Source organism: Canis lupus, chromosome 10, assembly GCF_003254725.2.
Source record: "Canis lupus dingo isolate Sandy chromosome 10, ASM325472v2, whole genome shotgun sequence".
Lineage (NCBI taxonomy): Eukaryota > Metazoa > Chordata > Mammalia > Carnivora > Canidae > Canis > Canis lupus.
This window is the reverse complement of record NC_064252.1, coordinates 25823346-25846868: the sequence shown is the minus strand read 5'-3', so window position 1 is coordinate 25846868 and position 23523 is coordinate 25823346. Positions and strand designations below refer to the sequence as shown.

General features: G+C 51.0%; 1 protein-coding gene and 1 long non-coding RNA gene across 2 annotated transcripts in view; one reads left to right on the top strand and one right to left on the bottom strand.

Annotated features, from left to right (window-relative positions):
* Positions 1-14935, top strand: part of FAM83F (family with sequence similarity 83 member F) — a 34423-nt gene extending 19488 nt beyond the window's left edge. Inside the window, exons 2-5 of the mRNA XM_025459214.3 lie at positions 3118-3285; positions 3821-3942; positions 5472-6166; positions 13287-14935. Coding sequence (XP_025314999.1) covers positions 3118-3285; positions 3821-3942; positions 5472-6166; positions 13287-13336 — 1035 coding nt within the window. The 3' untranslated portion in view covers positions 13337-14935. The remainder of the gene's footprint in view (positions 1-3117; positions 3286-3820; positions 3943-5471; positions 6167-13286) is intronic.
* Positions 4537-7851, bottom strand: LOC125755907 (uncharacterized). The gene is made up of 2 exons (XR_007413434.1): positions 6604-7851; positions 4537-6237 (listed from the first exon to the last, which is right to left on the bottom strand). It is a non-coding gene; the product is annotated as an uncharacterized LOC125755907 (long non-coding RNA).
* Positions 14936-23523: the final 8588 nt, after the last annotated feature.

The window sequence follows — 23523 nt, the reverse complement described above, 5'->3', positions numbered from 1 at the left end:
TAGAGCTTTCTAAATTTCTCCATAAGGTATTAATTCTCAAATCTTATGTGCTTAAATTGCAATTTTGATCTTAGTTTTTTCTCCCCCTTCCCCCTTTTTTATTTGATTGCTACTGTAGTAGAAGAATGCTGTCGGCCTTTGTTAGTTTTTCTTGTATCTGGCAATCTTGCTAAATTCTCCTGTTAATTCTAATAACGTTATTCTGCATTTTACTGGGTTTTCTATAAAAATATCATCTCCAAGGGTGCCTGGGTGGCTCTTGTGTTAAGTGTCTGACTGTTGATCTCAGTTCAGGCCTTGATCTCAGGGTCATAAGTTCAAGCTCCATGCTCCACTTTGGACTCCACACTGGGCATGGACCTACCTTAAAAAAAAATGTCATCTCCAAATACTAGTAGTTTTGGCTCTTTTAATCCTTCTCTCTCTCTCTCTCTCTCTCTTTTTGTCATGTTGCATTGGTCCAATACTTTTTTCACAACACGTGGTGAAAGTATTATTGACATTCTTGAGACTTAAAGGGAATGCATCTAATGTTTTTCTGTTCAATATGTTTCATGTGGGTTTTTTGTAGATAGCCTTTATCAATTTAAGGAAGGTCACTTCTGTTGCTAGTTTTTTGAGAATTTTAAACACAAATAGAGATCTCATGTTATTAAATACTTTTTAAAAACCTATAAAGAAAAAAAAAAAACCTATAAAGATAATATATGGGTAGCCCGGGTGGCTCAGCAGTTTGGCGCTGCCTTCAGCCCAGGGTATGATCCTGGAAACCCAGGATCGAGTCCCATGTCAGGCTCCATGCATGGAGCCTGCTTCTCCTTCTGCCTATGTCTCTGCCTCTCTCTCTCTCTGTTTCTCATGAATAAATAAATAAAATCTTAAAAAAAATAAAAATAAAAACCTCAGAGGCAGTTAAAAAAAAAAAAAAAGGAAATATATGATTTCCCTACCTTGACCCCAAAGATGTTATAAATTAAAACAACAGATTTTCTGATGTTGAATTTCCTAACATTTCCAGGATAAACCTGGTTATGCTATATTATGTTTAATTTGCTTTTAATGACTTAACCATGTCATTCTCATTTTCAAATTCATCAGTGTGTAAATAGTCCTAATATTCCTTTTGCCATTTTACTATTTCTTAAGTAGTACAATTTCTTAAAAAGTAAATATATGTGTGGCTATTTCTCTGTTTTTACTCAGCATTTTATTTGCATTTCCTGTTTTTGTCAAACTAGCCAGAAGTTTGTCTATCTTGTTTGGTCTTTTTTAAAAAAACCAGCTATTTTAAAAAAATATTTTATTTATTCATTCATGAGAGAGCGGCAGAGACATAGGCCGAGGGAAAAGCAGATTCCCCACAGGGAGCCCAATGCAGGACTTGATCCCAGAACGTTGGGATCATCCCTGAGCCGAAGGCAGACACTCAACCGCTAAGCCACCCAGGTGTCCCAAAGAACCAGCTTTTGATGTGATGTTTCTAAAATACCTTATAGTGTCAGAGACTTGAGTTCAAATCCCTGCTCTGCTACATGCTAACTGTATAACCATAGGCCATCATTTGGCCCCTTTTCATTTACCTCCTTATCTGTAAAATGAGAACAGTCCTCCTTATTGTGAGGATCAAATTAGAAAATTTACCTAAAGCATCTGGAACAGTGTGGAGCACATGGAAAATGTGCAGTGCATGTTAGTCCCTGACCTCAGTGCCGTTATGATGTGTTCTTTGCCTGAAACACCCACCTTGTAGGCTTCTGCTAGCCCAGGTGGAAGCTGCGTACAGATTAGGAAAAGGTGTCCCTTCCTCAGGCAGGCACAGCTTCCACTCACTGCCTCAGCCCAGAGTTCATGTGCAGTGCACAGCCTGTATATCCATGCACGACAGCCCTGCCCACTTGCCTGCTGGGTTTTCCATCCAGTTCATTTCTCATGGTCCCTGAGGCTGCCCATTCTTCAGGTTTCAGCTTCCCTGATGAAGGCTTTCTTGTTCTCCTTTGGCTGTAAGTAATCATTCAGTCTCCCTCCCTCCTGCTGTCCCTCTTCCCACCCACCCCTCTTCCAACTTTGAACTCACATCACATGTCACTTGTGCATCTCTTAAAGCATTTTATCTCATTTTGCCTCATGTCTTAGTTATTTTGTGCAAATGTCTTATCATTCCAATGGGATTAACCCCTTGAAGTTAGGGATTATAGTTTAGATCCTCCCTCTGCCTATGGGGCTCAATAAATGTTAACTTGTATGGATGATTATGAAATAGTCTTAAATAATATTGTGTGAATGGGAGGGTAATGGTAGAGCACATGTGTAAGGGTGATAGGGATGGAGGATACCACTTGTTGAGCTTACCATGTGCCAAGCACTGTGCCAAGTGCTCTCATAGTTTACCTCCCTAAGCCCTCACAACAACACTTTGAGATAGTTGCTATTATTCACTGGGCACTGATGAATCAGTGGTGGAGCTGGTATACCAGGCCCAGTCTGTCTCACTTCAGAGTTTAGGCTTTCAGTTACAACTAACAGAAATCAAGAGTCCTAGGCAGTGACCTTTACTTGAGGGTGGTGTGGGATGACCTGGCCAGTTGGAGGCCAGAGAGTTTGAGCTAACTGGAGCTCTCTACCTGATTCTGCAACCAAGGTGAGTGTGGAACTTTGCACAGCTCTAGGGAGATCAGAGCACCAAAGCCTGCAGAGAATGGGTTTGAGCAGATCTGTAGGTGGTGGAAAGGAGTCCATCCCATGCTTCTCAGTGATCTCATCTTCTTGAGCCTACTTGTTTCCCTAGGGCCACTAGGACCAACTTTCTTCAGCCTCCTAGATCTCCCTGATATGACTTCTGAAGAGCTGCTGAAGAATGCCCAGGGTGAGGTAGTGTCAAGGATGAAGTACAAGTAGCATAGCCTGGACCCACAGGCATTTCTCAGAGCAGAGAGCCTATCTCTGGGCTCAGATGTGCTCAGAGGTGGGTGGGGATGTGGAGATCCCAGGAGTGGTGCAGATGGGGTGTTTGACTCTTGGCCTCCAGTTACCTAGGCCCAGCTGGTCCTCTCTGGGACACAGTGTATCACTGTAAATATGGCATCACCACATGCCTCACCAGTGCCCTTCCCCATCCAGGTCATTGCTGTGGTCATGGACCTCTTCACCGATGGTGATATCTTCCAAGACATTGTGGATGCTGCCTTTAAGCGCCGGGTCCCGGTGTATATCATCCTGGATGAGGCAGGCGTGAAGTTTTTCTTGGAGATGTGTCAGGGCCTGGGACTCACTGACTTCCGTATTCGGGTAAGTTGTACCACTGGGGTAGAGGTGGAGTGTGGGGAGGGAAGGGCAGGAGATGAGATGAGGCTGCCTCTGCCCCATTCTCTGCCTCCTCCCCAGTTCAGGGGCACAGGTGAACGTCAAGAGCTCAACCCTTCTTTCTGTCTAAAACCATGCCTTGTGAATTGATAACTCTAAATTATATGCCCAGCTTAAATTTTATCTCAAGACTATTGAGGCTAAGGAGTCTGCTCTGGCCCAGTCCTGGGGTGCTCACCTTACAAAGTCACTGTCAGGATCAAAGGTCAGGCTATGGTTCTCTTCTGGGGAGCTTTGGGAACCATCCTGGGCTCATCCATGCTCTAAACAAGATTTGCTAACTTCCTCTCCAAATGGAGTTCCACCTCTATGGGTGTAGGAAGCAGAGTGTAGTATAGACAGGAGCCAACAAGCAGGATTTCATGGACAAGAGGGTTCCTTCTTTGCCCACACAAAACTTAGCTCAGAGCCTTATAAGCCCTCTGCCTGAGTGACAATGCCTTTCTCCTCTTCTGAACAGAACATCCGTGTCCGCTCTGTGACAGGTGTTGGCTTCTACATGCCCATGGGGAAAATCAAGGGGACCCTGTCATCAAAGTTCCTAATGGTAGATGGCGAAAAAGTAGCCACTGGATCTTACAGGTGAGTTGGGCCAGGTCAGAGAACCACCCAGGAGGCCTTTATTTATAGTAACAAACGTACATGGTCAGGAAGACTCTGGCCCCCGGAGCTATGGGTTTAAGAGATATTGTGTGATCTAATGGCAAGAAGAGCCTCCTGGCCAGTCCTTGCCCTCAACATTTCTGGCTACTGGATTATTCCAGAAAGGGTCAACTATTACTGGCCATTAAGTGTGGCTTGCCTTTCATGGTCCACAGCAACCGGTTGCATTTTGAGGCCAGTCATCGGGTCGGACAATCAGGAAGCAGAGTGGACCAGATATAGGAAAATGTGAGGGTGTGGTCTCTTTTGCTCAGGCCTGTAGCACTGGCAGAGTGGGCAAATGTCACAGTTATCATACTGCCAGGAAGATCAGAAGTGGCATGATAAACAGTATCAGAAAGCCCCCTTTGGGCACAGCCCCAAAGGCCAAACTTTTTGGAGGCACTTCCCACGCAAAGGGAATTGTGCTGGGCAAAGCAGGGGTTGAAGAACAGCCACATTCTGCCATTGGGAAATGTGTCAGGGTCCCGCTGATCAAGAATGGCAAAAAAGCCACAGCCTTTGTACCCAGTGGTGGTTGTTTGAATTTTATTGAGGAAAATGATGAGGTTCTGGTTGCCGGATTTGATGGCCAAGGTCAAGCTGTCAGTGGAGTTGGCTTTAAGGTAAAGCAGCCAATGTCTCTCTCTTGACCTCAAAAGGCAAGAAGGAAAGACCAAGATCATTCTTGGAGTTGGCTTTAAGGTAAAGCAGCCAGTGTCTCTCTCTTGACCTCATACAAAGGCAAGAAGGAAAGACCAAGATCATTGTTTTGATGGTGAAAACATGACAATAATGAATTTTCATATGCCGACAAAACAAGAGAGAGGAAAGAAGAGAGAAGAAAAAAAGAAACATGAGGATGTGGTGTGGAGAGAATGTGTGCCAAATTCCAATTCAGAAGTAAATTGCCAGTAACATGAGACTGTATCCGTGCGGTCTCTGCCCTCCAAGTACACTGAAATCTAGGTAAGGAAAGATACCTGGAGCCATGAAACAACAAGTGGCAGAAGGCCTCTGATGGGGCTGAAGTGTGGGGGTTTGCAGACACCGCGCACCCTAAAGACTCTGAGAAGAGCTACGTTAACAATAGCAGCAGCTGCTTTACCAATTGTTCAGTGTGTGTTTGTGCCAGGAACTGAGCTAAATGTTTTCTTTGTGGTACCACACGTGAGCCTCACAACACCTTTGTGACCATACTCCCCACGTGCCCTACTTTACAAGGCTGGAATCCAGGCCTGACTTCTCATGCCCTTGCCCGCTTTGTGCACTTGAAGTCAAGGTCTGGCAAAGAGGGAGGATGTGGGTCCTGGAGACGCCTTCCCCAGGGCAGCCAGGCATCAGCCTCAGTGATAGATGAGGTGGGGTGTGGGGGGGGGGGGGGTGAGACGGACCACCAGGGGGCTGCTGGCAGGGTGAGGCCATAGGCTGGGCCTACGTGTCACACTTTCTTGTCCTCCCATTCCCAGGTTCACATGGAGTTCCTCCTACGTGGACAGGAACCTGCTCCTCCTCCTGACAGGCCAGAACGTGGAGCCCTTCGACGTGGAGTTCCGGGAGCTGTATGCCATCTCAGAGGAGGTGAACTTGTACCAGCAGCTGAACCTGGCAGGGGGTGCCAGGAGGCTGGGCCCTGAGTATTCCTCCACCGTGGCTCGCAAGCTCATCAACCCCAAGTACGCCCTGGTGTCAGGCAGCCGCCACCCACCTGGGGAGCTGATGCGCTGGGCCGCCCGGCAGCAGCGGGAGGCCAGCGGCAACCCAGAGGGGCAGGAGGAGGGTGGCAGAGGCGGCGAGGCGGCCCGGCGGCTGGAGAGCTTCCTGAATGACCTGGTCACGCTGGAGCAGATGCTGCCCCCTGTGGAGCCCATTCCCCCCAGAGAGCTGATTCAGAAGGACAGCAGGTTGGTCTCTCACCTGCGTGTGGACCTGAAGCCCAGACCTCCGGAGGTGCTTGTCCGAAACGGCAAGGGAGAGGCTGCCAACGGGGAGGCCACCCCGGCCAACGAGGGCAAGCGCTTCAGCAAGAGGTTCTTCAGTCGGCGGGCCAAGAGTCCCACGGCGCCCAACGGCATGACCAGCACCGTCTCCACCGAGACCTTTGCAGAAGTGGAGTTTGTGACAGGAAAGAGGCCCAAAGACGGTTCCAGTGCTGACATCTCAGGTGAGCCCTCCCTCTCGGCCTGGTGCTCGCTGGGCCTCCTGTCCTCATCCAGGAGCGTTGTCTCCTATATGCTGGCACACAGGGAGCGGGGGCTCTGAGGTCAGACGGTCCTCAGTTCCCATCCTGTGCTAGCTTTTCTCTACCTTATGGTCATGAGCCAGCCGCTGGAGGGCCGAGTTCACTTCCTCTCCTCTGAAAGGGGAGAAGAGTGAGGCACCTGGCTGGCTCAGTTGGCTAAAAGGGCTGACTCTGATTCAGCTCAGGTCATGATCTCAGGGTCGTGAGATCAAGCCCCTTGCGTGGGGCTCTGCACAGTGTGTGGAGCCTTGCTTAAGATTCTCTCTTTCTCTCCCTCTGCCCCTCCCTACTCATGCTCTCTCTCCCTCTAATACTAAGCAGATCTTTAAAAATGATAAAACAAAAGGGGAGAAGGGTACCTGCCTTGCTCAGCTGTTCTGAGGCTATGAAGTGCTTCAAACAGTGCTGGACATGAAGTAGCTTAAGAGCTATTGTTCTTGCTTCTAGAGGCTTGGACACTTTCTCCTTTGTGCCTGAAGAAACAGGCACAGGGCAGCGGAGTGGCCTGATGCAGGCTTGACCTCCGCCTCTGAGCCTAGGGCTCATTCTAGAAAACTTGTTCCTGGCCACATCAACGTTTCTCATCACAATCCAGTGTGATCAAACAGGCCCCACCCTCACCTGGGCCCCACCAATGCCCTGACCCACTTTCCTCCTCTCTCTTGTAAATAGTTTGACTTGTTTCTTCCGTGTTTATTTGCTAAGCACTGTTTGCCATGCTGCTTATATTTGGGAGAGACTCTTCCTGGTGGCGCTCTCCTCCTGGCTGTCTCTCTGGGATCCCCTAGAGGTCTGGGCCTCTCCTTCTCTGGAGCCGGCCCCAGACTGGTGGTGAGAGCCAGGCTGCTCACTGCTGGTGCCTTTCCTCATGGCAGCACCTCTGAGTGCAAGGGGTCTGTCTCCAGGTTGGGATTTCTCCCGTGGCTATGGCACCCTGCGGCAGTGAGACTGGCCTCCACCTGGCCAGGCAGGTGATGGTGGGGCCTTGCCCTGGGCAGCCTGAGTGCTTCCAGGTCTCTTGTGTCCCCCACAGCCCCAGCTTTGAGCCGATAGTGGCTTGAGTGCAAGGATCATAGCCACCTTCCTCTCCGCTGATTCACCAGCTCGCCACAGAACCTGACACACTCGGTCGGGGCTTCTTACAGTTAGGACAGGCCTGGGAGTCTCTGAATTCAGGACGCAGGCGTGCCAGTGCCGTACCTCCTTTGGCTGGGAAGCATTTATTGGGCATCTCCATGTGCCAGGTCCTTCACTAAATGCTTCCTCTCTCACTTGGCCTTTACGACAACCACAGAGGTAGATGGCTGAAGCTCAGAGAGGTGAATTAAGTGGTCCCAGGGCCCAGTAAGTGGTAGCAGGGTCAGGACTCAAACACAGGCCAGGGCCCGTGTCCTGTGAGGGAGGGGTGGTGGCCCCCAGTCCACTCCCCCTGGGCTCCCTGGCTCCCCCAACACCAGATGCTTTGCCACTTTGCACCTCTTGTTTGGAGGAAGGGTTGCCATGGTGAACACCTGGCAGGGAAGGGAGGGGGAGGGGCCAGCCCAACCACACAAAGGGCCATTTCCCTTGCCCTGACTGCAGGTGTAGTGGAAGCTCTCTCTCCCTTCAGCCCCTCACCCTGAGGTGTGGTTTCCATAGAAACAAAAGGCCCCATTGTCTTGTCCCTTGCTGCCGCCTTTCCTAAGTCTCTCAGCAGTGAGTTCCCCTGCTTGGAGAACTTGGCTGGTCACTGCCACTGCCGCTGCCCTCTGAGTATGAGCACACGGTGCCCAGGAGCCAGCCAAGCATGTGGGGCTGCACCCTAGGGAAGCTGCTCCCCTGAGGGCCCAACACACCAGCACATAAAGCTCAAGAGGCCCCAGGGGTGCCCAGTAGGGTCATCCTATTGCTTCTCCATACTTAGAAGAAAGAGAGTGGCCTCATCCAGCACAGCCTCTGCCTACCTGCTGGGCATCCAGTTTCCGAGGGCCTGATATTCAGGTTGCTAATGAGCTCTTTACTGTCCCTGCCACTTGCTTCCTTCCAAGGCAGGGGCAAGAAAGAGGACCCTCCTCTGCCCACAGGCTGATAAAGCCTCCAGCTTCCTAAATGTTTAACTGCCAGCTGGGGTGTCCTGGTGCCTCGTCTTGGGCAGAAGCGAAGTCACTAGGACTCTGTGTGCCAGAGGGTCATATTCCCAACTGCTTGGGGCCACCAAGGTTGGAACTAGTAATTCCAGTACTCCTAGAACTGTCATTTGGGAGGAAATCACTTTACTACCTTACAGCCCTCATCTAGGGAAAGGATCCTTTTCCTACAGCCACCATTCAGAGCAGACATCATGTGGGATCTCAGCTCCCAGCACTTTGCTCCCCATACCCCGGACACATCCCTTCCCCTCCCCAGGGCTGTTTCCTGTTCAAGAAGAGGAGGGACTGAGCCAGGGAGGGTTTCTGAGGTCCCTCTGAGTTCCTGATTCTGACTCTGTCCTCTTTCTCCCTGCTGCCCTCTTGTCAAGGGAGACCCTGGGCTGATGGATAGGGTGGGTAGAAGAGAAAAATAGAAAAGGTAAATGCTGGCAGCCTGTAAAATTGCTCGATAAGAAGTATATAGTTGTCAAGCAGTATGCAAATTTTTGCAGGTCCAAGTGTGGCCCTTGGGAGAACCTTTGGAAATCCCTTTCTTCTTTTAGGTCTTGGGATGGGAGGGTGGTGTCTTGTCAGGTTTGGAGGTGGGAGGGTGTTGCCTGGTGGTTTGAAGGCTCACTGCCCCCTCTACTGGTGGAAGCTGAGCTCCTTTTCCTTTCGGTTTTTCTCAACAACTGAGACCTTGCTTCTGCACTGGTGCACTTAACACCTTTCCCAAGCCTGCCACCTATGTCCACCCAGGAGCTTGGGACAGGCCCTCTGGGACAGAGATCCCAATCTCAGGGAGCACATTCACTGGACAGGCTTGTTAAAATACAGTGAGAAGGGGGATCCCTGGGTGGCTCAGCGGTTTAGCGCCTGCCTTTGGCCCAGGGCGTGATCCTGGAGTCCCGGGATCAGGTCCCATATCAGGCTCCCTGCATGGAGCCTGCTTCTCCCTCTGCCTGTATCTCTGTCTCTCTCTCCCCCTATGTCTATCATGAATAAATAAATAAAATCTTTTAAAAAAATCTTTTAAAAAAATAAAAATAATAAAATAAAATAAAATAAAATACAGTGAGGAATCTGTATCGTTGGGCTAGGCTCAGTAATCTGTATTTTAAAGTGTCCTGAGTGTTTTCCATATAAGGGGTCCCCAGAGCAGCGGATTATGATGACACTCAGATAAGGCTCTCATGGGGCTGCCAGACTTGGGGAGGATGTTCCCAATAATGTTGTGGAGCCTCTCCTGTCCCTCCAGGAAGATCACTGGGAAATGCCAACACAATAGACATTCCCTGACCCTGACCAAGTGCTGGGTAGACACATGCTACATGGTGTCACACAGAACTCGCAACCACACTTCCTGGTGCCATCGTTTCACAGATAGGAGATGCAGAGGAGCAAGCCTCTGATCCATGGTCACGCAGTGAGATAAGGCAGCAGGGTCTCTTGTGTCCCAGGGCCCTGCACCAAGTGTTGTGGCTATCTCCAGAAGATTAGAGTTAGTGCCACTTCCCTATATCTTTAAAGACTGTTTGGAAGGGCCACAGGCTTCTTACCAATGGACTCCCCCACCCCACCCCACCCCCCATATCCCATTAGTGGTGAGTGCCATTAACACTCCAGAGTGCCTCTGGGTCACCACCTTCCAAGGTCCCCCAGGCCCATGCTTTTCTTCTCAGAGTTCTCTGTTCTGCAGTGACAGTTGCATTTCCAGAACTCTCCTGGGTTCCCTGATTCATGCATGGGGGGCCACCCTAACTGGCAATGTGGTGTGGGTCCTCGTGCTATGGCCACCAAGCTCTTGAACTTGGGACTTCAGGCTCACCTGTGTCATCTCTGGGGACTGGAAGTCTCAAATCTCTCTCAGAAATCTGGGGCCATATGGATGGAAGGTTGGGAACGTGCTTCTGCGGTTCAGAGCTCCCTAGGGGACCTGTGGGTCTCCAGTTCCAGGATAAGTCTACTCAAGAGCTGTCTTGTCAAGATAGAGTTTCAAAATCCAGGGTCACTCCTGACCATCATGGGTCATGCCCCAGCCAGTGTTTGGAGGTCTGATTTAATAAACTCAAGCACTATTACCAGTCAGGGTCCCAATCACACAGCAAGGTGAGGGGAGTCAAGTGAGCATCCTTTGAGGAACTGATCCCACTTGGTTCTAGAAAAGAGGCAAGCATCCTCATTCTCATTGGCATCTGTCATAATCCCTCCACCCTTCTGGTTTTGCTTGGTCCTAGCCAAGGCGCCTGTCCATCACCATCTAGGTGAGTGAGGGCTTGTGTATCACCCAGTCAAGATCTACTCATGCTGCTTATTGTTAGTATTGGTATGAACCTCTAAGTAGCTTGTCCCTGCCTGGTCACCCATTTTACTCAACAAATATATATCTATGTAGTGTCTGCTCTGTGCCAGGCGCTGTTCTAAGTTCCTGGTACAGCAGTGAACAAAGCAAGCAAAGTCCCTGCTCTTATGGAATGAACACCGTACTGGAAACAGAAGGGCAAGAGAGGGCAATGACCCTTTTTATAACGCGTGAACGAGAAGGCCTCTCTGACGAAGGGACAAAGGGGCATTGAAACAGAGACTTGAATGAAGGGCGGGAGAAAGCTGTGTGGTCATCCAGAGGAAGAATCTTCCAGAAAGGGGGAATATGAAGTCCTGAAACCCCTTGGTAGGTAGACCCCGTGGTCCCTGTCTGGACCAGCCAGATCAGCATCCTTGTCCTGATGCCCCAGGCGCCTCCACCAGCTCCCACCCTAGGTTCAGTCTCTGCAGTGTTAGCTCCCTTTGCAGTTTGGCCTTCCCTCAAATCACCTTTGGGCTGCCCCTGCCACACAGACCTTGTCCTGTTAACCTGAGCAGGTCTGATTCTCCTCGGTTCTGCCAAACAGCTGCATGAGGTAGACTCTAAGTGCGCCGAAGGAATGACAGCACACAAAGAATTTGTCTTCAAACCATCTCTCTGTCAGAGGCATGGAGTTAAATCCTGAGTCTAAAGAAGCTCTGCAGGCTTTCAGGATCCTTATGGAACAAGTGGGAAGCACACACTGGCAAACTCAGGCTCCCCCAATCCTCACCCCTCCGCCTCTCTCAGCTTCCCCCTACCCCAGGGCAGGAGAGTAGGAGCCCTGGAAAGCAGGCCTGCCCTTCCCACCCCCGAGCCACACTCCCCTGCTTCTGGAGGCAGAAATCAATCTGCTTTCCTGTCTCCAAAATGCTGCTGCCTCCAGGGAGAGACTCAGCATCTGCTCTGTAGGCCAAGCAAAGGAAGGAAGCCACTAAGGAGAGGAAGTGAGGACTGCTGTGTCCATTGCAGCATAGAGGGGACTGTGGGACAGCAGAAGTAGTCCCCAGCAGAGCTGCATCAGAGGCAGCCTGGCACCACCATGGAGGATGACCCAAGCACCTTGACCCTTGGAGCCCCCAGGGAGCGGGTGGTACAGTCGTCCAGCTGCCCTCCCACCTTCTCTAAGTCTGATACGCCCCAAGGAGGCCCAGCTGGACTTGTAGCAAGTCCCGAGGAGTGGGTTCAGTCTGCCCAGACAAGGTGGTGGTGAGCTGAGCTTGGAGGGTGGGGGGGGTCTGGAAGGGCTCCACTAAAGCCTCTTCAGTGTCTCCCTTCCTAATGGCTCAAGAGAGGAAGCAGCCGCCACATTAATTAAATTCACAGCTGGAGTGATAGCGGAAGGTGGTGTGAGCGCCAGGGAGGGGACCCTTGGAGTTGTAGGGAGGGACGGGCAGGAAGAAGCTTGCACCTGGGAGAGAGGCAGCAGGAGCCCAGGAGGACAGAGGCCCAGCAGCCCAACACCTGGAGGGCCAGGAGGTGTCAGCATCTGCCTCGCAGCTCCCTGCCACCCTCTCTTCCCTCTGCAGCTATGAAAACAGAAATCCCGCCAGAGAAGCCACCGGCCTCGGCTTTGGATTGAAAGGAAGTGGAAATGGATAGAAGGGGCCTGGGAAGAGAAGCATGCTTCTCTGGCTGGCCTGGAGAAGAACAGCTTTCTCTTCCTTTTCTTTCTTTCTTTCTTTCTTTCTTTCTTTCTTTCTTTCTTTCTTTCTTTCTTTCTTTCTTTCTCTTTCTTTCTTTTTTTTTAAGATCTTATTTATTTGAGAGAGAGTGAGCAAGAAAGATAGCAAGAGCAGGGGAGGGAGAGAGAGAAGCAGATTCCCGGCTAAGCAGGGAGCCCAAGGTGGGGCTCAATCTCAGGACCCTGGGAATCACGACCGAGCCAAAGGCAGATGCTCAACCAACTGAGCCACCTGGGTGCCCCTTTCTCCCTCTTCTTTCCCCCTCAATGAAGTGTGCTCCCTCCATCCTCTGTGTTAAAACTACCCCCCGCCCCCAGCCACGCTGCCTGGCTCTCCGCCAGCCTGCTGACCCTGGTGACCCCTTCCTGGAGTAACCGCACAGTGGAAGGAGCTGCGGCTGGATTTGGAGGCCAGGTGCTGCTGCTGGCTCGGGGGAGCTGGTGGCCCGCTGCCCTCAGCTGTGAGGCAGGGCTAATGGCACCCTCTCACAGCGCGGCTGCCCCGGGGGGCTGCCTGAGAGCATGACTGGTGGCGGTTTGTAAGCTGTGAGGGAGGCTGTGTACAGTATTAGCTACTGGTAAGCCACCTCTTGGCAAGCCTTTTTAAGTCATTGATTATCGTAGTAGATTGGTGTTCTGGATCCTACCGCCCCCCCCCCCCCAACACTGCTGATATCCGGAGATCCCTTGATACCCCCAAACAGTGATAGTCTTGCTGAGAGTACCAGACAGGGAGAACCTTTCCTTTGATTTCCTGGGGGGCCTACTGGTTCCAGATCAGCAGCTTGAGAGGGGGACAGTGAGCCCCACCCCTCAATTTGGGGTGCGGGCAGTACCCAGGAGAGGAGTGGGAGGCGAGTCCACCAACACTTATGTCTTCCTTGCCTGTGTCACTTGTCTCTGCAGGTAAAACAAGTCCCAGTCCTGCCAAGGCCAGCAATTGTGTGATTTCCTGAGCCATGGGCCAGCGGTGGGTAGGACCTGTGGATGCCCCCGGCCCTGTCCTAAGGAGAACACAGGTCAAACCCTGTACCAGTTTGCACTTTGGACCCTTGTTCGCTTCCTGCCCATCAGCCTCCATCCTGGCCTTAAGGCCCCTCAACCCCAGATGTGAGAGTCTGCAGCATCTCAAGATGATCACGTGCCCCTACAAGACTGTCGGTGGCCGGGCAGGGGTCACTCCTTCTTGTTTACATTAAGTGGAAGCTTGACTCATGTTTGCTCTCCTTTATGCCGGACCCCCTCTCTCCACTGAGTCAGCCTTGCCCTGCAGGTCCCCAGATGGGATGAGCCCATGTCTTCATGCCCGATGTGATGGGGTCTCCAGGGCAGCCCCAGCTCCCTGACTTCTCCTTCCCTGGGCTTCCCGGTGCTTCTGGTCCCCCAAGAGGTTTGGTGGGATATAAGGGAAGAGGACAAATGGGGCTCTGAGCCAGGGAGCCAGCCTTGACCTGGGCTCTGAACTCAAGGTGGAAGATACAGCTGGGGCACCGGCTGCTGCGGCCTTCCTGGCCTGCTTCCTGCAGGCTCCTGTACTACACCCAGAGTGAAATGAGAGGAAGGCCTCCCCCCAGCCAGTGGCAGGATCTGACCCTGCCATTCTGAGAGCCCTCCGACTAAGGTCTCCTTTCCTTCTCTCCACACTGTTGTAGCAGTCTCTACCCAGTGGTCCAGACCCCCTTGGCTTGTTGCCTGCTGCAAACACATATGGGGGTTCTTCTTGTGCCTTTCCCTGGGGCCCCTTCCTCCTGTTAATGTGCCTTGATTTGCAGCCCAGGGCAGGGAGAGAGAGCTGGCCGAGGGTGGGAGATTCAAGTGGTATGAGAGGTTGAGTCCTGCAGACAAGGGCGTTTGTCCTTTCCCCTGCCCCCAAGATGGCCCTCAGCCCCCTCAACAGCCAGGACTTTTGTGCCTTCTCCAGGTCCATTTCAGCCAAAGACCAGCCTTTGCCTTCTGCCAAAAGTCAGGCTGCATCTAGGATCCTTGTCCTCTGCAAAGAGGCCTGGCCTCATGGCTACAACACCAAGCCAGGGAGAGCAGCCTAAAGTCCCATGCTGCCCTCTCCACACTTATGTAACCAGAGGGGTCTGAGGAGAGATTTCTGGAATGGACAACAGAGAAACTGCCAAACTGCAGGCTCTGTGAGCCTACTGTTGGGAGATCATAGCTGCAGCAGAGCCGAAAGGCTGCGGCACCCAGTGGAAGCACCACCAGGCAGCCTTTTTCAGCCTCTTACTTTTGAACCAAACTCCTCTCTGTCTTTCCTTCTGCAAAAACCCTTAGGCACCAGCACCTTGGGGAGGGGCACAGGTGCAGGGTTGGGGGAGGGCACTGCGGGCACGGAAGTGAACCAGCAGGTGGGATGGTGTGGTGCACTTGGAGGAGAACCTGGCCTCCAGCGGTGGGGAGGAAAGGAAGGGTGAGCCTGGTTCCCAGGGGCTCTTCCCCTCATCCTGAGGCTAGCTTCTGAGGGGAGGGGCCTGGAGGGCAGGGGACCCTGACCCACCTCCTTGAGCTTTTATGAGGATTAAACACTTCCTGGGAAGTGCTGACAATGTGGCACGTGCTTGTTCTGCAGGGGAAGGAAGGGGGAGGTAGAAACTGGGCCGTGGAGGGTGTCCCCTCTGCGGGGCCATCACCTTGTTGGTATGAGACACACGTGGGCAAATGGCAGGGGGGGTGTGAAGAGATCACCCTTGGTGAGGGCAAGGGAGGAGGCCTGAAGAAGGGACCAGCTCCTCAGGGTTCTTCCCAAAGGCTTCGTTCCTCTACCCACAAGAGAAGCTGGCCTCCTGTCTCTCTCCCCTCTGACCCAGAGCGGGCCCAGGTCCTCCCCAGCCCTAACCTGTCAGAGGATCCAGACTGGAAGCACCAAGCCTTGAGCCACGCCTGCCTTTCTGCCCGTTTCCCGGGCGCCAAGATGGGGTTCTCCCACTTTCTTCCGAGAAGCTGGGGGGTGGGAGGCCATGGGAAGCGGTGCTGTGTGGCAGGAGTGCCGGCTCCTGAGGCAGGCACCTCCCCCAGCGCTGAGGCAGGCTCCGGACAGGGACAGGGACAGGGACAAGGCCGCAGTCCAAAGATTGCTGAGGACCCTGCCGCACCAAGCTTAGCGTCTGCCCGAGCTCCAGCGCGCTCCGTTCAGCTGCGGGGCTTCGCAGTTTTTAGTACATCCGCCCTCTGCTGCAGCACTTGCACACACTTTGTGAAGTATCCGCTCTCTCGTCAAATCTCAAGGGTACATCTGGCATTCTCAGACGGATGGCACGTTTGAGGGTGGATCATGCCCTTGATCCCCTCGCAACAGCTTCCACAGGCTGGGAACGTCAGAAGGGCTCCCGGAGGAGACGATGAAACAGCACACTCCATACCTGCCACCTCCACCAACTTGCCCGCTCTGGGTCCAGCTTCTGTAGGCTGAGTGCCAACAACTGGCACAGCTCTTTGGGCGGGCTGACACCCCTGAGCGGAGGCAGCTGAGGACCGAGACCCTGGGGCAGCTGCCACCTGGATCTTGCCCCATAGGAATGAGAAGTATAGGACTCCTGGGGCTGGAGTCTCTCCCTGGATTTGGCAAAACTTCCCGGTCTCCTGTGTCTTCTGTCCTCGGGGTATACGATCAGTCCTATCCCTGATCATTCAACGGTGCTTTCGACATAGCCTCTGCTAACATCACTACCCTCTGCCTGTACAGAACTTAATAGAATGGACAGGCAAAAAAAAAAAAAGGTGGCTTGAGATACAGAGCACACAGGCCAGAAAGGGGACATGGGCCTTTTTTGTTTTTACTATGATGATTTTCTCTTTAATTTGCTGAGCACCTATTATATGCCAGTGACTGTACTAGATGCTTCCATCACCTGCAGGTTTCAAACTAAGAAAAGCTCAGAAAAGAAGCCTTTACAGTGTTATGAAAAGTTTTCCTGGACATTTGGGGCTTGACCTTCCCAAAGTTGTGTAATGTGCAGCTCAGGTCTTACAGATGAGGAGGTACACAGCTCTCCCAAGGTCCCACCCTGCATAAAATGCAGATCTAAGCCTGCTCCTCTAGCTTGGGCTTCTCGCCTTCAACACTGGTGACATTTGGGAGCCATAAATTCTCTGTCGGGAGAGATGCTGTCCTATACAATTGTAGGATGTTAGGAAGCATCCCGACTTCTACCTACTAAATGCCAGTAGCATTTCTCCTGGTGAGACAACCAAAGATGTCTCTGGGTGTCACCAAGTGTCAATAGGGGGTGAAGTCACCCCTACTGAGCGAGACAGCTCATTGCGGCCTTAAAGGCTGCTTCTCTGAGGTGCTTTCACGTGCATGTTCCTATGAAGCTGGTATCTTTGATGGAATGCTTTGGCCCATAGAGGGTGGCTGATTTGCCAAAGATTTTGCTTTCTGTAACTGACATAATAGCATCTTCTGTCTCGTTCTAGTTACCTTGGTTAGCTCTTCACTGCCTTGTACTCCCCAGAACAGGTGTGTTTATGTGCACACATCTGCCTTACTCCACAGAGCGCCCTGTTACATTTCCTCCCAATCTGTTCGCCTTCCTTTAGTTTCAGTCAAGCCCTCCATAAAACGCACCCTTGGCCAGACCTGTGTGTGCCCAACAGCATCCTCACCCCAAAAGGCAGCCAGGGCCGATAGCAGAGAAACTTCCAGGCTCAAGTCAGGCCAAGTGGGAACTGCTACCTGGAGTGTCACAAGTCAACATCAGCAGAGCCCCCCTTAGCAGCAGATGAGTCCTGCCACACACTGGGGCTGTAGTTGATCATCTGGCTGTGTGCCACAGTCACGGCGCCCTGCCTGCAGGACCCAGCGGCTGTCACTGTAATGTCTGCATTGCTGCCCCAGGGGCAGAAGGTCTGGTGCAGAACAGGCACCCCGGACTTAGCAGGCTGAGCCAGACCAAGGTTGAGAGGATGAGTGCCTTCAAGAAAGCTGGAAGGTGGCATGTGCACCTGTGAGTGTGTTCTTGGGCTGAGTAATTGCTAGATCAACCAGAGGCTGAGAGATACCCATTCTGTCCTTGGGGTTCGCATCCAGAGGTTGTAGGTACCCATTCTGTCCTTGGGGTTCCCATCCAGGGGTTGTAGGTACCCATTCTGTCCATCATTTATCTGGGTTACTTTTCTATCCACAGTATCCAGTTAATGTCTGTTTGTTAGATGATTGAAAACTTGACAAACACTTGATAGAGTAAGCCAGGCTAATCAATGTGGGTGGTGTCAGAGGCTTCAGAATTGATCATGACCCTTTCAATCTTGTTCCTGACTTCTGAGACATGGACACCAAATAGGAGTCTGCTCTCCGCTACTTAATTTCCTGAGAACAGAGTTATGAAAAGTCCTTCCTGACCGAATCCTTTCTTCAAGGAGGACTTCTTTCAGTACGTGTCCTCGGTGGACAGTCTTCCTCAGGTACTCCAGACTGGGTGGGCCTGGGTCTCCAGGCCTCTCTGGCTGCTCAGGGACTTTGCATGCTTCCGTTCAAATTGCTAACACAAAAATGGGACAAGGAGGTGAGGGCTTTGATGTGAGGAAATGTGTCCAGTCACCCAACAAGTCATGGGAAGGGCAGGAATCTAATTATCTGGACCCATCTGGAGCACTCCACTGGCCTCTCCAAGCAATAGGCAGCTAGAGACACGTTTTCAGTCAGTAAAGTGACTAGAAGTTAGGCATTGTCTGCAGCCACAAAAAAAAAAGCAGTTCCAGGAGCAGATGTCCACGTCTCATAGGAGACCAGCTCAGACCTGACACAGAAGCAGTGAGAGTATGAGGAGTCTGGCAGAGAGAGGAGGAAGCCAAGAACAGGCAGTCTGTCTGCAGTGGCCACCGTCCTCGGCACAAGCAAAGGGGAAGCACATGCCATTCTATGCTAAGAACCAAGAACCATGCCTGGTGATTATTTCCAGAGTGCAGCTTGGAACTTTCTGGAAGGCTTTGGGAGTTGGCTGATTGGACAAGGAAAGGCACTTCACTGGAGTATTTGGAAGGCTTTATTCATTTTGTTCCTTCAGTGCATATTGACTGTGAGTTAGGCTTATTTTAGTTAGGATGAATGATGAGCCCTGGAGGCCCTGGTAGAGCTTGTGTTTTTAGGGGGGTGCTGGGGCATGCCGTTTGCTTTGACCTTAGCTGAGGCACATGGTGCCACACAGGTTGGGCAGTGTGGGGGTAGATTCCCCACTTGGCTACTTATTAGCTAAGTGACCCAGCAAGTCGCCTCCCACCTGGAACTTCAGTTTCCTTATGTGTAATATGGGGATAATCTTGGTGCCACTTTCCAGAGGCTGTGGGGAGTAAAGCACTCAGCACAGTGGTGAATATTTGAAGAAACTTAGTTACCAGTCAATGATACTTCCGTTGGTGTGTTAAAGTGAAAGAGCTTTATCATTTCCTTCTTGGGACATTCTCTCCTGAATTCTCCCTGCCCCTCCCTATATGATTGTCACTTTCAGGTTGAGTAGTTGGCACACAGAGCTAAATACCCACCCACCTGAAAGGAGTTTCAAGGTCCAGGGTTTGAAAGAAAGGTGGAATACATCCTGCCAGGGTACCACTTGTGGGCTGCTTTGCTGGGCAGGGCCCTATGTTCCCCGGTGCACACCCCTCCTCAACCTTAGCTCTGTGGGCTTGTTGGTTCCAGGCATGAAAGAGGGCTACACTCTTATCTGATTGTGAAAAAGGCCCACAGCTTTTCTTCATGGATAGTTTTAGATAAAATAAAGAATTTTAGTTTGTTTGGAAAACCCTTCATATATAAAATGCAAATTAAACCCAAAACAAGCAAACAAAAAAAAACCCAGCGCACCCAAAAAAGCCTGCCTACCTGCACCAGGCCCCTGGACTTCCCAAACCAGTCCTATCCCCTTCATGTGAGCTCCAGACCCTCCCCAACTTCCTCCTCCTCCTCCTCCTCCTCCTCCTCCTCCTCCTCCTCCTCCTCCTCCTCCTCCTCCTCCTCCTCCTCCTCCTTCTTCTTCTTCTTCTTCTTCTTCTTCTTCTTCTTCTTCTTCTTCAAGATTTTATTTATTTATTTGAGAGAGTGAGAGAGTGAGAGAATGGCAGGGTGTCAGGCAGACAGAGAGAGAGGGACAAGCCAGGAGTCTGATGCAGGGCTCCATCCCAGGTGCTTGATCCCAGGACCCTGAGATCAGGACCCGAGCCAAAGTCAGACACTTAACCCATCGAGTCAGCCAGGCTCCCCTCTTCTACCTTCTAAGCTCCGTCGTTCTCCACAACTACAGCCAGCTCCCTGGTGGCACTGGGAGTTGCTCAAGGGCACGCAAGGGCCTGGGGCCATACTCCTGGCTGTGGTTCCTTAGAGGAGCCCATTCAGCTGAAAGCACCATGGTGAGATGCTGACACCTTGTGGCCAGCTGCAACACGTTTCTTTTCCTTCTCTGGGTAAGAGTAAGATGGCAGAGGCCAGGGGTGGGCAAACTTTTTTTTGTAAGAGGTCAGACAGTAAATATTCTAGGCTTTGTGGACATGTGGATCCTTCACTGCTGTAACACTAAATCAACTGCTGCAGGTGGTATGTAAATGAGTGGGTGTGGCTGTCTCCCAATGAAACTGCCTGGACCCTGAAATTGGGATTGCATATAATTTTCATGTGCTATAAAATATTATTCTTTTAATTTTTCCAACCACTTAAAAAATGTAAAAATCATTCTTAGCTTGTGGGCTATGCAAAAACAGGCAGTGGCTGGCTGTGGCCGGCAAGCCCCAGCACACTTTTCTTCTGTGTTCTCAATGCTAACTCTTCGTTGTCACACCTGGGATCCTTCTTTGACATTATTCTGTCAAGAGGAACCAACCAGATTGCTGCTTTAACCAGATTGCTGCCACTAAAACTTTCTTCTTTACAGAAATTCCGGAGTTGTTGGTTTTCACCCATTCGATAAGTTTACATAAGTATCTATCAGGTGCCCAGTCCTGTGTTGAAAGCCATTAAATAACCTGGAGTTTAATGACATGTATTTAATATTTACTTTTATTGATTCATTTGTTCAAGCAAACTTATTGAGGACTTAGTGTGACCTAGGCAATACAATAAGACAGACCTGGTCTCTGCCCTCAATGTGTTTATAACCTTGTTGGGAAGATGGACACAGGAAGGCAAGCATTATGATGGGGAAGTACAGGGGGTGTGGAAGCCCAGAGGAGGCACTTAACCCACAAGTTGAGATCAGGGAAGCCTTCTAGAGGAGGAGGTGGTCTCTAAGCCAATACCTGAGGAGTGAATGGGAGAGGGAAGAATGAGGCAAGGCATTCCAGGGAAAGGTCCAGAGCCTAGAAAGAATTCTTTCAAGAGAATTATAAGCATCAAAGATGTAGTGAAGATTCAGATATAATATTTGCCCTCAAGGCCTCCCAGTCTGGTAGGTAAGACAGGCTACCATGAGGTTGTGGAGAGAGATTTAAAGAAGTTTTCCCTGTAGCCTTGTAGAATTGGTTATTAGTGAACCTCAAGAGGTCAAGCAATGGGCAAGTGAGTGCTCTGAAGGCTACAAAGAGCCCCATGACCAGGCTCTGACTCTACACGGGGTACTGACTCTGGGGGAGTAGAGAAGTGGGCCCAACTTCTCTGCTCCAGAAGCCCCTGCAAGGAGAGAGGGGACTCAAACTGAGCTTTGAAGGAAGCATGGACCTTGGTTCAGAAGAAAGAGGAAAGCCATGGAGGGAGGGCTGCAAACTCACTGAGGAAGGGATGGGTGTGGCCCAGCTGAGGGGCCACCAGAAGTTCTCTCAAGGGGTCCCCGGGGACCATCCTTCACCGTGTGAATCTCACAACAGCCCTGACCAACAGATATTTTTCTCAGTTCTACCAACTAAAAAACGTGACCTTGGATAGTCATTTAACCTCTGTTTGCTTCAGTTTCCTCATCTGATTCTACTTTTTAAGGTTGTTATAAGGACTGAAGAAATTAATACATATAAAATTCTGAAGACAGTGCCTGGCACTAGGGCTGGTTTCATGGGCAGCCAATCTTCTTCACAGTCCCACAGGTCCCCACACTCAGAAGGTGAGGGTCCCACATTTGGTTTAATGTTCTGCTGTTACTGTCTTGAAATTTTCAATGATTTTGGAACAGGGAGCCCCATGCTTTCATTCCGTATGGCCGCAAATTATGTAGCTGGTCCTGCCAGGGTGTGGTATGTATTTAAAAACTTCAGGGTTGGGCAGCCCAGTGGTGCAGCGGTTTAGCGCCGCCTGCAGCCCAGGGTTTGATCCTGGGGACCCTGGATCGAGTCCCACATCGGGCTCCCTGCGTGGAGCCTGCTTCTCCCTCTGTCTGTGCCTCTGCCCCTCTCTCTCTCTGTCTCTATGAATAAATAAGTAAAACCTTAAAAAAAAACAAAAACAAAACTTCAGGGTTTTGGGGTTTTTTAAAAGATTTTATTTATTTATTCATGAGAGATACAGGGAGAGGCAGAGACACAGGCAGAGGGAGAAGCAGGCTCCATGCAGGAAGCCTGATGTGGGACTCGATTCTGGGACCCCGGGATCATGCCCTGAGCCAAAGGCAGACTCTCAACTGCTGAGCCACCCAGGCATCCCAAAACTTCAGGTTTTATCATTATTTTAGAATCTAGAAGAGTAAATCTGATTTAATATATTCACTTTAGAAGGGAGGAAGAGGACACTCTGTATGTGACTTGCTCAAGGTGAACAGCAACTGAGCTGCAGAATGAAGGCTGAAGACAGAGGGATGAAAGTCGCAATCCTAGAGGTGAAGGCAGGACAATGACCCAGCTCCTCGCCCCCACCCTCATGCCCCCAGAAGGCAACAGAAGGAGAGAAGAGCAGACAGACTCCTTTGAAGGAGCTTAGAGAAAGAGGTGGTATGAAAAAGAGCATGAACAGTTGTAGAGGTAGGAGGGAAGCTGGCTATTTTGGGAAGCCAAGATTCTCGGAGTAAAACGTAGTGATGAAGCCATGGAAACGAGAACTGAGACAGGCTCTTGGATCTTGGCCACAAGAGGTCATAGATGAGCTTGGAGAAATGAGTGTCGGCAGAGCCTTAGGGCCAGGAGTCGGGTTTAAAGAAGGAAGGGGCACCAGTGGAGACAGCTTCAGGTCGTTACTTAAGAAGCTGAGTAAAGGAAATGGAGGGGAAAGGGCAGGAAGAAAGGAGGCTGCTTTGGAGTGGGTGGGAGGAGAGCCAGTTCCCAACTGGGATGCGGAGGAAGGACCACCGGAGGCAATACGTTAGCCAGGAAGAGGCGCACCTCTTTCCCCGAGTCTGTAGGAGAAACGAGCCCAGCCTGGAGTGGAGCGAAGGAAGGCTCTGAGGGCAACTGCTCCTTTGGAGGCCGGGTGTCTCCCCAGCTGCCCTATGGCATTCTCGATGTGGACATCTCGGGCAACACAGCAGCGAAGAGAACTTACTCATTGGAGTCAGACTGTCTGGGTTCAGCTCTGAGGTTATTACCTTTGGTGACCTGGGCAAATTTGTTAGTAACCAGTGCCTCAGTTTCCCTCTCTGGAAACTGGGGTTAACCAGGGTTGTGAAGATGAGCTGCCTTGATCCGGGTAGAGCCCTCAGTGTAGTGTCTGACACATAGTAAGCAGGTGTGTGTGAGAGGGTAGTTATTATTAACAGCCACTTCTGGTTCTCCTGCGAGCCTCCTGTGGGTCTAACGTTGGCCAGCAAACAGGAGGAGTCTGGTGTTCGTTGCTTCACAGGGAGCTTTTCAGGAAGTGTGGTCATAAGAAGAAAGATGATTTAGAAGTGGCATAGCGTCGGTCACAAGAGCTTTGTTCCACAATAAATGCTACCTGACATGTAATAAATACTTATAAGCATGTCCCCTATAATCAGCACCCTTTAGAAAGTTCCCCTACCCCACTGCTCTTGGCCTTGGCTCTGGCCATACCCACTACCCCAGTGAGCAGTATCAGCTGTCAGCAGGCTTCTTGTTTTTTTGGATTAGGTTCCTTTACAGGGATCTTCCCATGGTTATACGATTAGAGAATTGCAGAATGCTTTATAAACACTTCCAAATATCTCATAGCAATGAGAGGCCAGTGCAAAGGGTGGACAGAGTTCTTCTGTGTCACAGAAATCAGAGTTGGAGCATATCCAGCTGGCTATGTCACCCCGAGCTTGTGGGTCATTGCAGAATCGTTCACAGAAAT